Below are 12,712 nucleotides of genomic sequence, written 5' to 3' on the forward strand. Positions count from 1 at the left end.
TCCTTATCCCTTAACTTTTGGGGAAATAATCTCCCTTCCCTTCTCTTTCCCTTCCTGCTGCCTCCTGGGCCTCCGAGCTACAGGAGCCTTCCCCCACGAGCCCTGGCTTACTGTCCCCCTCCTGGGTTCTCTCCCACTCCCGTGCTGCCCCCAGCGTGGGCCTTCATCCCTCCCTGAACAGTCTCCTGTCACACTCCCATCCCGCTACAGTCCATCACCTGTAACTGTTTCCTCCTCAGTGATTCTCCCCCTCGGTCTGCTAACAGCTGTGGGCATCTGTCTTGCAAACCCCTTACTTGAGCTCTCCTCAGCCCTCAGCTCAGAGCTGTCATCTGTCACGCTACGGTTCTAGAGAAGAGGGGCTTCCCTGTCTCTCCCTTCTGTGCTGAGCCTCCCAGAGCCATCTTCCTGGCCAACCTAGACGCATCTTCCTCTGTCCTCGCCCTTCTGGGCCTTTGCAGCAGGTCAGTGTCCTGGTTTTCTCCATACCTCCCCTAACGAAGTGGAGCGGGGCGGCCTTCCCAGGGCACGGTTCTCCTCATGCTTCATGCTCTTCTCCTCGGTGAGCTCATTTGTCCTGTGGCTTCAGCTGGCATCACCCAGTCTCCACACCTGTATCTGCAAACTCCCCTGGACTCTAGGGGTACCTAGGGATGTTAATAGTACCCACCTCATCAGGTGGTGGTGAGGATGAAATGAGATAACGCTATAAAAATGCTCCAGACTTACTTTTGTTAAGTGCAACGCAGACGTTCGCGGTGGTCACAATATTATAACGGGCCCTGTGTGACTGCTCCCTGTCTGCCTCGCCACCTGAGCTCTTAACCCGTCCCCTTGCCTCCCCGCGTGTCCACCTCAGTGCTCTCGATTCTTCCAGCGCTCCCTTCCTCTTTCTTAGCTCCTGCCTTTTCTCATTAGTGGTCCCTGGCTAGGAGAGCTGCACTTCCTCTCCCGCCCCGTCCCCACCCTGCCTGACTCTGACCTCCCTCTCAGCTCTCAGATCTCAGCTCAGCGTCTCTTGCTCTGGAGAATTTCCTCGACCCTCCCAGTCTGGGCTGTGACCACTGCCGTGCACCCCGTGCCAGCATGCTGTCCTTCCCCATTGCAGTGACACTGACCACAGGGACAGGGCTTGTTCATTTGTCCCCCACGAGCCTATAATGAGGTCAGGTACTGTCACGCTGTCCAGCCTAGGGCTGTGATAATACAGTCTGAACGAATGCATCGGCCCACCCCATCATTCCAAGACCACCCCTCCCCCGGCACTCAAACATATGTGTTCACAAACACACACTCGCTGTCACCCTGACCGAGTGGGTCTTTTCTGGGGACGCCCCTAAAGGTCTGGAGACATGGAATGGCTACTGTAGCTGAAAGATGGAGACCGGGGCCTTAGAAAGAGGGCCGCACAGCGCCGCACGGCAAGCGGGAGGCACCGAATGTGCTTTCACTGCATTGTAGGCCAGCTCCAAGGGCCTACAGGCCGCCTTGTTCAGCTTCCTTGTTTAGAAACGAGGAGTCCACATCCCAGAGGTGAGGTGACCAAGGTCACATGCAGGTGGATGCAGAGCCAGGAAGAGAAGCTGGGCCATCACTCCCTGTGTAATTGCTTCCCGTCGCGGTGAAAGTTTAGCCGTGTCCTCAGTGAGGTCCTGGCCTCTGCCCAGCAGGCGTGAACAGAACAGTTTCCCCCAAGAGGCACATCGTGGTCCCATGGCCCAGCCATGCTGACGACCTCTGTAGGGGTGTTGGCTGATTCACAGCCATGCTCGGAGTGGGGCTGTGAGGCTGCATTCATTACGCATGGACCTGGTGCTCCTAGAGCAGTTAGAGGAATTGTCCAGGGCCCTCTTCGCAGCATGTGATTCTCGAGGGCCCGGGGCCAGGCGGGGGCTTGGAGCCGAGGGAGGAGTTTTATGTGCTCTGCCTGCTGACCTGTGCACGGCTGGCATGTTTTCCCCTGCTGCGCACAAGGATGCCCTAAGGAGACCAGCTGCATCCCGGATCTTGGTTTTTACATGACAGCTGTATGTAGACCCTAAGTCTGTTCGAAGCCTTTTCACTGAGTTAGTCTAGAGAGCCAGAGCAGGTGAGGTAGTGGGCCATGAGTAGGCACGGCCTCTGTTCTGATCCTTCTTCCTCCCGAGATGTGGATAACTGCCCCGGACCTCAGTGTACTCTGCGGTAAACTTCGGAACCCCTGTGACTTAGAAGCCTGCCGGTCAGAAATGCAAAACTGTGAACTTTTTTTGGGGCCACACAGGTTCACCCTCCTCTGTGGGCAGGGTCTCGGCTTCCTCCTGTGGTACCGAGCTCTCCACGTCCCAGCCCTGCCCATCGCCAGCCTCGTTCCTTACCACTCCCTGTCACCCACTCTGGGCCAGCCGCACCACTCTGCTTGTCATTCCGTGCATACGCTGTGGTCGGGACAGTGGGAGACGCAAGCCTAGCCTGTCGTGGTGGTGGCGTCTCCTCTCATTATTCCTCAGGTCTTGCCCTCCAGGTGGATGGCAGGGAAGGCGGGGTGAGCTTATGTTTTACTCACGAGGGTGCTTGTACAGGATTTGGATTTGTGAAAATCAAAATCGAGGCTGGTCAGGGTGAGACTGTTACACGTGCTCCCCAGGCATCCAGGGACTCCTGTGTGCACACCTCTTACCTCTGTCGGACCCAGCCTTAAGAAGGAACAGGCAGTTTTATTTTCCTGGCTCACCTTCTTAGTTCTCTGGGCTTCTTCAGGTTGCCCTCTGCTGGACGGTCCTGGGAACAGGGTCTGGGTCTTCTGCCTCTGAAGCGCATTTCACTGTTGCTACGGCCCACTGGGGATGGGGAACGGAGACACCGATAGGCAGACGATAGGGTTTCTTTCCAGATGCCGCTCAGCTAGGCTCATTTCCTATTAATATAGAAGAAATCCTCGGTGAGGCTTAGCCTTTGGCAGGACACCTGGAGTGTTCTTGCTGACTTCTGTTTTTGGCATAAGAAGGGAGAAATCTAGCAGCATCTGAGATATGCTGACTGCAGAAGCCTTTGCTGAAGCTCGAACTTGTAATGCAGCAGCCAGCAGCTCGGGAGTACTAGCTTCCCCTGTTACTTCTTGTGTAGATCCCTGGCAAGTTGGGTGACTGACTCATCCCAGTTTGCCTGGGACTCCCTCAGTTTTAGCGTTCAGAGTCACATGGCCTGAGCACATCCTCAGTCCTGGGCAGGCTGGGATGGTTGGTCATGATCCAAGTTGATTAACTTCTCCAAGCCCTGATGTCCTCAGCAGAGATGATATTACCTGCGTCATTGTTGAGGGGATGTCGTAGGATAGCACAGGCGGAGTGCTGAGCAGGTGTAGCGGTTCCCTAGGGCTGCTGTAACAAAGTATCAGTACCAGAAACTAGGTGGCCTAGAACAACAAAAATGTGTTGTCTCAAGCTCTGGAGGCCAAAAGCCTGAAAGCAAAGTGTCAGCAGGGTCGTACTACCTCCAGACCTGTAGGAGAATCCTTCCTTGCTTCTTCCTAGCTTCTGGTAGTTTGCCGGCAATCTTTGGTGCTCCTTCACTTGTAGATGCCTCACTCCAGTCCTCCATCTTCACGTGGCATTCTCCCTGTGTCTCTGTCTTGCCTCTGTGCATGTCTGTCTCTGCATTCAAACTTCCCCTTTTTATAAGGACACCCGTCATACTGGATTCGAGCCCGCCCTAATGACCTCAGTTTAACTTGATTACCTCTGTGAAGATCCTTTTTCCAGATAAAGTCACATCTGAGGTTCTAGGGGTTAGGACTTTAATATATCTTTTTGGAGGGGACAGGATTCAACCCATAACGGCAGGGTTAACTTTGACTATTATTGGTATTTGTATCATTATTGTTGCAATCATTGAGAACTCAAGAATATCTAAGGGACAGCTCCAGTATTCAAGAGGAGAAGGCAGGAGGCCCCCATCATAAAGAGGAGCTGACTTGGTTGTTAGAATTCATACCTGCGAACCATTTCAGCACAAAGGCTATAGGAACACCCCCTCTAACCTCTGGGCTTTTGCACTGTGTGGTGTAGATGGAGCAGATGCGGAACGAGCTACTTCAGGAGCGAGCCGTGAAGCAAGACTTAGAGTGTGACAAGATTTCCCTGGAGAGACAGGTGAGGGCAGCTGGCCCCATGAACCGCCCCCCCCCACCGCCCCGCCATGGCTTTGGACTAGAGCCCCTTGGTTGAGCCTTCTTTGCACAGCACCCCCAAGAACTCTGCAGAGTAACTCACCTGAGAGGTACAAGTGTTTCTAAGGCCTTTTCCAGAGAGGTTATTCCCACAATATTAAGTGTGCTTGTGAGTTTAGCAGCTGGGGAGAGGTAGAATTGCAAGTGTTGTTTCTAGATCCTAAAGAGGGCTAAATTCGAATGAAAGGAGAATAATAAAGAACCAGTGTCCTCAGATGCAGGAGTTGCTAACAAACCTTACTTGAATCGCTATTTCTTTTACATGCCATTCATGTAAGTTCTTCACTGAATATGATGTATGATATTGCTGAAGGAGCCTATTTCTCCTGTCCCGCCCCAGTAGGTTTATTTATTTATTTATTTTGGCCGTGCCGCACAGCACGTGGGATCTTAGTTCCCCGACCAGGGCTCAAACCCACACCCCCTGCAATGGAAGCGTAGAGTCTTAACCACTGGGCCTCCAGGGAAGTCCCCCGCCCCAATAGGTTTATAAAAGGCCAAGGTCAACCTCATTTGTCTGACATCCGGTAGCCTTAGGACATGCAAAGATTTCACTTAGGCTTATAAGCAATGTGATAGAATCTCTTCTTTTGGCTTGCCAGGACATGAGTGCAAAGCTTTTCCCTGGATACATCCCCAGGTCTCCTGGGGCCACACATCTTAAGGTGGAAAGCAGGCTTACCCCAGTCACTGACCAAACACTGCCCTGCCCTGTGTTCTGCTCTGCTCTGCACAGAGGGTGCGGCAGACACAGCCCCTCACGGCCTCCCTGTCTGATTCCAGAATAAGGACTTAAAGAGCCGGATTATCCACCTGGAAGGTTCCTACAGGTCCAGCAAAGAGGGGCTGGTGGTGCAGCTGGAGGCCAGGATCGCAGAGCTGGAGGACCGCCTGGAGAGCGAGGAGAGGTGAGCTGGGCCCAGCCGTGGTGCAGAAGCCCTGGTGGGCAGTGGGCATCACATTACAAAGTGCTTTCACACTTGTATCTCTTCCTATCCTCAAAAGCCTGTGAGGAAGGCAGAGCAAGTACAACCTTGCTGGAAAATTGTTTCCATTTTATAGATGAGAAAACTGAGACCCACCAAAGTAAATGACTTGAGGAAGGTAGCCTGGCAGAATATTGATGTAGCAGGACTGAAACCTGGGACTCCCCACTGCTCAGTTCTTAGCTGCTCGTTTCCCCTTGCCTTAAATAGGACAGGCTGCCTTGTAAGCTACTGAGTTTGAGCTGGAATAGAGGTAAGGTGGCTGTCTCTGCTCTGGGGGGGCCAGGTATATCCAAGCGGAGACTGAGTGGCCATCTGTCAGAGATGGGCATGTGGGTGGACGGGACACAGGATCAGATGACTACATGTGATTCTCTACAGCTTGTTCTCAGACCACAGCCTGAGGGCCAGTACCGGGTTAAGCTTGACCAGTCTCAGTTCTTTTTTTTTATTTTTTTTTTCTTAATTTTTATTTTTGGCTGCATTGGGTCTCTGCTGCTGCGTGCAGGCTTTCTCTAATTGCGGCGAGCGGGGGCCACTCGTCGCGGTGGCCTCTCTTGTTGCGGAGCAGGGGCTCTAGGCACACGGGCTTCAGCAGCTGTGGCATGCAGGTTCAGTAGTCGTGGCTTGCGGGCTCTAGAGTGAGGGCTCAGTAGTTGTGGCTTATGGGCTCTAGAGCGTGGGCTCAGTAGTTGTGGCTCATGGCTCCAGAGCATGGGCTCAGTAGTTGTGGCTCGTGGGCTCAGTAGTTGTGGTGCATTCTGCTCCGTGGCATGTGAGATCCTTCTGGACCAGGGCTCGAACCCGCGTCGCCTGCCTTGGCAGGCGGATTCTTAACCACTGCGCCACCAGGGAGGTCCCCAGCTTCAGTTCTTACTCATGGCCCCTCACCTTCCTGGAAGCAGTGTGGGTGTGTGTGCATAGAGCACTTTACGTTATCCATTTTCAGTAAGACTTTTGGGACTGGGCCTTTTTGCTCCAGGGCAGCCTGGAGTAAACTCCAAATATTCACAGCCTGGCAGTCTATGACCCACTGCCTTACCAAGTAAAGCCCAGGACTGGGAGTACTCAGGGCAGGTCTGGCTCCGGCTCAGCCTCTTGCTGGCTCCGCAGCCTGGGGCAAAGTCCCTCCCCCTCTCAGAGCCCGTTTCCTCATCTGTCCAACGAGCAGCGCTGTCCTGCTGTACACTTGTGAGTCTCTCTGACCCTGCGTCCACCAGACAGCCCTGGGCTGGCCTCCCAGGTGGCTGGGATGAGACGGTCCTCTGTTCTGCTTCCCCCGCTCTTCCAGGGACCGGGCCAGCCTCCAGGTCAGCAACCGCCGGCTGGAGCGGAAGGTGAAAGAGCTAGTGATGCAGGTAGACGATGAGCACCTGTCGCTGACTGATCAGAAGGACCAGGTGCGGGACGCTCTGCGAGCACTTTTGAGATTTAATGTCTCGGGCTGGGGAAGTGAGAGGGAGGGGAGGCCTCGGCGGGCAGGCAAGGGGTGAAGTTGAGTGGACTGAGTCCGCCCTTTCCACTCCACCCCTTACGTCATGGAATGGGGCCTTTAGAGCCCACTTTAGTAGGGGATTTCAGCAAACTTCAGACCCTGAACTTGGCTTTTAAAGAGTAGAATTTTCGGTCTTAGAGCCTCATCTCCACTTTCCCATGAGGCTGGTTGCCCCCTTTGCCATACCTTGGTTGCTGGGAGAGAAGGGGCCTGGACCACTGGCCTCTCTGTGCTGGGCTGGGCGACCCGCCGGCTCACCGCCTGCCTTCCCCCTGCAGCTGAGCTTGCGCTTGAAAGCAATGAAGCGACAGGTGGAGGAGGCTGAGGAGGAAATAGACAGACTGGAAAGTTCTAAGAAGAAGCTGCAGAGGGAGCTGGAGGAACAGATGGACGTGAATGAGCAGCTGCAGGGGCAGCTAAATTCCATGAAGAAGGACTTAAGGTGGGCAAGTGCGGCGACCCCCCCGGGGCCGTGATGGCCCTGACGTTGGAGGGGAGCCTGATGCTTTCAGAGCGCTCCCACTCCTTTGTCTCAAGCTGATCCCTTGTTGTCACCTTTGGGGTCATCCCACCCTAGGGGTGAGAGCGGCTGTATCCACTCCGGTCGCCCCACGTGATCAGTAGGGTGTCACATGTGTCATCCTCATACCGTTGCCCTGGTGTCGGCCAGGCAGGTATCGTCCCTGTCGTCCTGAGGCTCAGAGCAGGTCAGACTAGCTCACACCACTGTGTAGGGACCAGCTCCTGAACCAGCCCTTAGGGACTCCTGGGTTAGGGAGAAATGAGGTAAAGTTGTGGCTTGTGTCCTCAGGAGGACGAGGATGTCCCAAACCTGGTCTCTGGAGAGAGCTGCTCTCTTGAGCTCCCCTGCCACGGCCCTAAGGATGGAGGATTAGGTGCGGGGTTGCTTTCCCTGCCTCAGGGTCACTACCTGGGGCATTGGAGTGAGGGGGTGAGTTTAAGTTCACACCCATTCGTGGAGCTGGGCCTTTCTCGGAGGCCGACTGTGACCTGGGGCTTTTTGCTGGCTGCCCAGGTAGTTCTCTTATAAATGCCCAGAAGACTGGAGCCTGTTGAGAATCCTGTAAACAGGGCATGTCTATCGAGAACCCAGCCCCAGGCTGGCATTAGGGGGCACCAAAAAATCTCAATAATCAAGATGCAATATTAAAATAAAAATGAATGCAAACAGCCCATGGTGAACAAGATGATAAAATTTTAAATTAAGATGGGATTTATGGCAGCACCCTGCTCAGCCATGTTGGAGCTCGAGGCAGAAGGAAAAATCAGTGCTGTTGACCTTGCCCCAGCCCTGCCCCGCCCACCCTGTCAGCAGCAGCCTCCCGTGCTCTCAGGTGGGCAGTTTGCTCCCTGTTGCTGTAGGAACTGGCAGGTGCAGACGAGTTAAGTTCCTGTGCTTATATGCCACTCGCTGGGGTGGAGAGACAGGCGTCTAGAACCCCTTCGCCTCCAGATCGGAGGTGAGCCCCGGTCCAGGGCCAGGAAACATGCCACCTGTTGTTTTGCAGACTTAAGAAGCTGCCAAGCAAAGTGCTGGATGACGTGGACGGCGACGACGACGACGACGACCTCAGCACGGACGGGGGGAGCCTCTATGAGGCACCGCTGAGCTACACCTTCGCCAAGGACGGCACCGCCGCCAGCCAGATCTGAGCCCACTTCCAGGGGCCGGCAGCCGCCTGCAGCGGGAGGAGAGGAAGGGAGCGCCATCACCTCCTCTTCGCGGACCAGATAATTCCTCCCTGTGACGTCATGTCCTCCTAGGATCTCTGTGGCAGCACAGCTCTGGTAGTGTAGACAGCAGCTATTGCAGGGTATGCGTTGAGACGCCTGCAGCCGCTTGGCAGGATGGAGCCCCCGTTCTGCACAGCTGTCTGCAGCACCCTCTGCATGGCTGCTCCTCTCTGCCCTCCGCCCCCACATCAAGAAAAGGGGTCCAAATGCTAGTTACTAGTTAGTAGCCATTGTGAAGGGGAGGGGAGGATGTGTAGGCTGTGCATATTTTAAATCAGACCTTCTCACAGACTGCTGCTCTTCCATTTTGGAATGTTGCAGAGGCTTTGTGGGGTGGCTTGTTTGTAAAGTTCACACATCTCTATTAGAGTATTATTTTTAAAAATACAAAGCTACTAGATTTTTAAGTATAACTGAGCCAGAGGCAAGAGGGAGAAAGTAAAGACCACTCTGGGCATCAGATTTGGAAAAAGGAATTGTTGTGGTGATAAGGGAGAGTTAAGCCTAAGAAGAGAAGTTCAGGTGGTCTTGGTAAAGAACTTGTTGACGGAGGGAGGGAAAGTCAGAGGTCACTTGTATCCGTGGTCCTTGGTTGCTTATTTTATCTAGAATTTTGTTAAAATGTTTGAACCATGCTGAGACCAATACCAGTCACCAGCTGCCGTTTCTTTTGCACAGGTGGAGTGGGCAGACATGTACGTACGGTTTTTGACAAATGATGTTGGTTTCGGGGGCTGGGGGTGGAGCTCTCCTGTCGTGTCTTTTTGGTCCTTTCCTCCCGCCTCCAAACTACACTCTCTCCGTCCCTGGACGGGGTGGTTGCCAGGTGGGGACCGCGAGGGTTTGGGAGCAAGGTTCGTGGACTTAGGCTTGAGGAAGAGGCAGGTGATGTGTGCAGTAAGGTCACGGGGACGGGAAGAAGGGAGAGGAGATAAGCAGGCGTGTGTGAGCGTGGGTAGGAAGGAGGAGGTGGAAGAGGAAGAAGTTCTTGAAAGCTGGGGGGATGTGTAGGCAAGAGGCAGATTGAACAGGATCTCAGGTTTATGTCAGGAAAGGGAGGAAGGAAGCAGCAGTCAGACAGAGGCATTTCTGTGCAAACTGGAAGAATCCTGACTTCTGGGACAGAGGGACAGCGGCCGGCACCAGGCAGGAGGTAACTGGGGCTGGGTGAGGTCTGGGCAAGGCCATGTTGTTGGGATGGAATTTCAGGGAGGCACTGGGAGGATGCTGGGTATCCCGGCACTTCCTCTTGGCCTTCCTGGTGTCCCCTCCACTGTGATGGTCCCTAGGCACGCACAGAGGCCAGGTCCAATCGCAGCTGGTCAGGGCCGTGGCCAGGGAGGGAACCCTTCGAGTTGTGTGCATGTGAGTGAGTGTTCAGCTGCCTCGCAGTGTCCCCACATATCCTGGTAGATAAGAGGCCTGTGACCCCAGCGCTCCATGACAGTTGCCACAGGGAGCAGGGAATCTCAGTGCCCTACCTACCCCAGGTCACAGAGCGCACCCAGCAGGGTTCAGAGTGATCAGCCCCATCTATGGGTAGGTGTCGTCGCCCCCCGCCACCATGGGTGAAGCCCCCAGAGCAGAAGAGCCAACCCTTCTTCTACCTCTGCTGGGTGGAGTGCTTCTTGCCTCTGCTTACCTATTTGGAGTATGGAGAGATTCCTCCCTTTAGCCGTTCATTCATTTAGCATGTATTTATTGGACATCCATGATATCCCAGTCTTTGGCACTGGGGACACAGCAGTAAATAAACTAGATCAAAATCCCTCCCTTCCTGGAGCACTGTCAGGGGAGAGGGGGTGATCGACAACAGTCACACCAATGAACACAGAGGCTGAGCCCCTTCAGACCTAGCCCCGGAGCCCCTCTGTCCTCTTGGGGAGGCAGCAAGCCTGTGATTGGCTGGCTGGCTCATTGGAACCCACAGGGGTTCTTCGACTCTCATATGCTGTTGAGTTCCCCGCTGCTTCCACTGCCATTAGGTATTTGCCAAGAAGCCTGCCCGGCAATGCTTCCGCCTGCTCCTCACTGCAGATGAGAGATGGGAAAAGTTGGGGGCCCAAGAACTTTGGGAGCGAGTCAGCATCTGTCTTGGTTTGTGAGAAAGTTTCTGCCTCTCATTCTGGCCAGCTCCTTCCGGTAGCCATGAGGCAGGCTGCAAGAAACAAACTGCCTGTGAAAAGAGAACAGAGCTCACCATTCGGAAGATCTGCATCTTTACCCTAAAATTGGGACGTTAAAAATGTCAACAAATGCGCCCTCCTGCGCCGTAATGGGGCTGGCGGTGAACTGGATGCATGCGGTGCACCAGGATGGGAGGAACACGAGCCTGGGAGCTGAGAGGAGAGATGTTTTCAAGTCCCACCTCATCTTACTGTGGTGACCTTGACAGGGGTGACCTTGAGAGGCCTGCACTCAAAGCGGCAGATGACACGGAATGATTGAGGACCAGGGCTCAAGGTCCTTGCCGGCTCTGACACGCTGTCATTCTTTGATTTTATTATGTACACATAAATATTTTTTTCTGTCTGTCGCTTTAAGAACTAACCCTACTCAAGAGTATTTTCTTTAGCTAGTTTAAAAAGAAAAAAAAGTATTTAATAAACAAGTATGTGGCCAAATGCAGTGCTGAAGAGACAATCATCGTATAGCTTTATAATTTTTTTTCCTGCCTCTGAGTGTCATCTGACAATGCCGATTAGTCTTATTTTGTTGGGTTTCTGCTTTCGGGTATGGTTTGATTGCCTAGGTTTGTCACCGGGAGGAGACATTCTTAGGCAGCTACCTCCATGTAAGTGAACTCCTGGAGAAAGCAAGTTTGCCTTTCAATAAACGGTATCACCCAGCAGGAATCTTGACTCCCGTTATTTCGACTCCCTTGTTTTCTCCAGAGCTTGGCTCCGTGTCTGCCAAGAAACAGCCCAGGTGAATGGCTGGAAGCTACCCAAGGTAGGGGAACTTGGGGCGTTCCAGGCTGGGATCCGTGTCTGAAATAGAAGGGTGGGGAGGGGGTGAGTGGGGCGCACTGAGAGGATTAATGCCCCTGGATGGTTGTGATGTTCCGAGAAATCCAGACTGCCCATTTCCAGAAAATGACAAAAGGGGAAGTGTGTTGATAACTGAGAATAAACAGGCACCCCCTGTTTTCTCCTTGTTCCAAAACTGAAATGGGTTCTCCTGCAGTCACAGTTAGCGCATAATCTCACTTGATCCACAGCGGGCTAACAGCAGGTACGCTGGTCCATTTTATATGAAACAGGAGTCACGTCCACGTGGAAGGGACCTACACTGTTCATGGTCTTCAGTGCCATTCTCTGCCCTGTCCTCTGGAGGCCGATCCCTAAAGGCCCTGGGTTCCCGCCATGACCGATGACGACTCTGGTCGGGGTCAGCTTGTGGGAGCAGGTGGAGGTCAGCATTTTTCTGTTGTCACCCCTCTTTTGTGCAGCGTTTCCAGCAGTGACGCAGCCGGACAGGACTGCACAGGACGCACAGGACTTGGGCGACCATACCTCCTCCTTGTGTCTCTGGTTCTAAAGGTGGTCAGGGTGGCCTGCTGCTCTTCCTCTGCGCCCCTCGGCAACCCTGGTGGGTTCCCCCCGACACTGCCGCCCTCCAGGGCATCTCTTCATTAAACCCTTTCGGCCGCTGCAGGTGGCTGCTGCTTCCTGCCCGTACCTCTGACCACTGCCCCCTCAACGCCCCCAGTGATGTAAACATCTGGCCCATCCAGCTATCCTGCAGCCCTTGACTCCCTTTATTCTGACTAAACAGAGCATCTCAAATGTAGATGGGATTTTCTAATTTTAATAAGTCCTCAAAGTCTTTGCATAAATTGTTTGCTTTTTTTTTTTAAAAGAAAGGTCCGGATTTTGGGGGTGTAATTTTATCATTTGTAAGTAAAAGACACCCTTTTGGTCCTAGTTGCTTTTGAAACTGTATTAAAGCCTCTTTGGCCCCTGGGCCAGGGTCTTTGTGGTGAGCATAAGAGATCCTGAGGGGTTACCTGTCCCCTGCACCCGTGGGAGGGAAAGTGACTCAGGAGCTCAGAGCCAAAGGGAAAAAAAGTCCTTCCAGGCCCGCAGCTAGCTCCTTCCCCCACATTCTCGACATTCTTCCTTCTTTGAACTTGTGGATGGTTTCAGCAATCCTGTCTTTGTAGGAAGATAGTCATCAGTCAGAAAGTTTTCTGTTCTAAACTTCCAAATGACAGGAGAAAATGACCCGACAGCAAGTTCCTATCGGCAAGCTGAACAGCCTCAAATC

At 53.5% G+C, this 12,712-nt stretch overlaps 1 protein-coding gene across 2 annotated transcripts in view; it reads left to right on the forward strand.

Annotated features, from left to right (window-relative positions):
• CGNL1 (cingulin like 1) overlaps positions 1–11,298 on the forward strand; it is a 154,433-nt gene extending 143,135 nt beyond the window's left edge. For both annotated transcript variants that reach the window (XM_024767822.1, XM_024767821.1), the window contains 5 exons: positions 4,047–4,130; positions 4,991–5,115; positions 6,485–6,593; positions 6,967–7,130; positions 8,218–11,298. In XM_024767822.1, the coding sequence (XP_024623590.1) occupies positions 4,047–4,130; positions 4,991–5,115; positions 6,485–6,593; positions 6,967–7,130; positions 8,218–8,362 (627 nt within the window). In that variant the 3' untranslated portion in view covers positions 8,363–11,298. The remainder of the gene's footprint in view (positions 1–4,046; positions 4,131–4,990; positions 5,116–6,484; positions 6,594–6,966; positions 7,131–8,217) is intronic.
• Positions 11,299–12,712: the final 1,414 nt, after the last annotated feature.

The sequence above is a fragment of the Neophocaena asiaeorientalis genome, unplaced genomic scaffold (genome assembly GCF_003031525.2).
Source record: "Neophocaena asiaeorientalis asiaeorientalis breed wild unplaced genomic scaffold, Neophocaena_asiaeorientalis_V1.1 scaffold71, whole genome shotgun sequence".
In the NCBI taxonomy this organism is placed as follows: domain Eukaryota; kingdom Metazoa; phylum Chordata; class Mammalia; order Artiodactyla; family Phocoenidae; genus Neophocaena; species Neophocaena asiaeorientalis.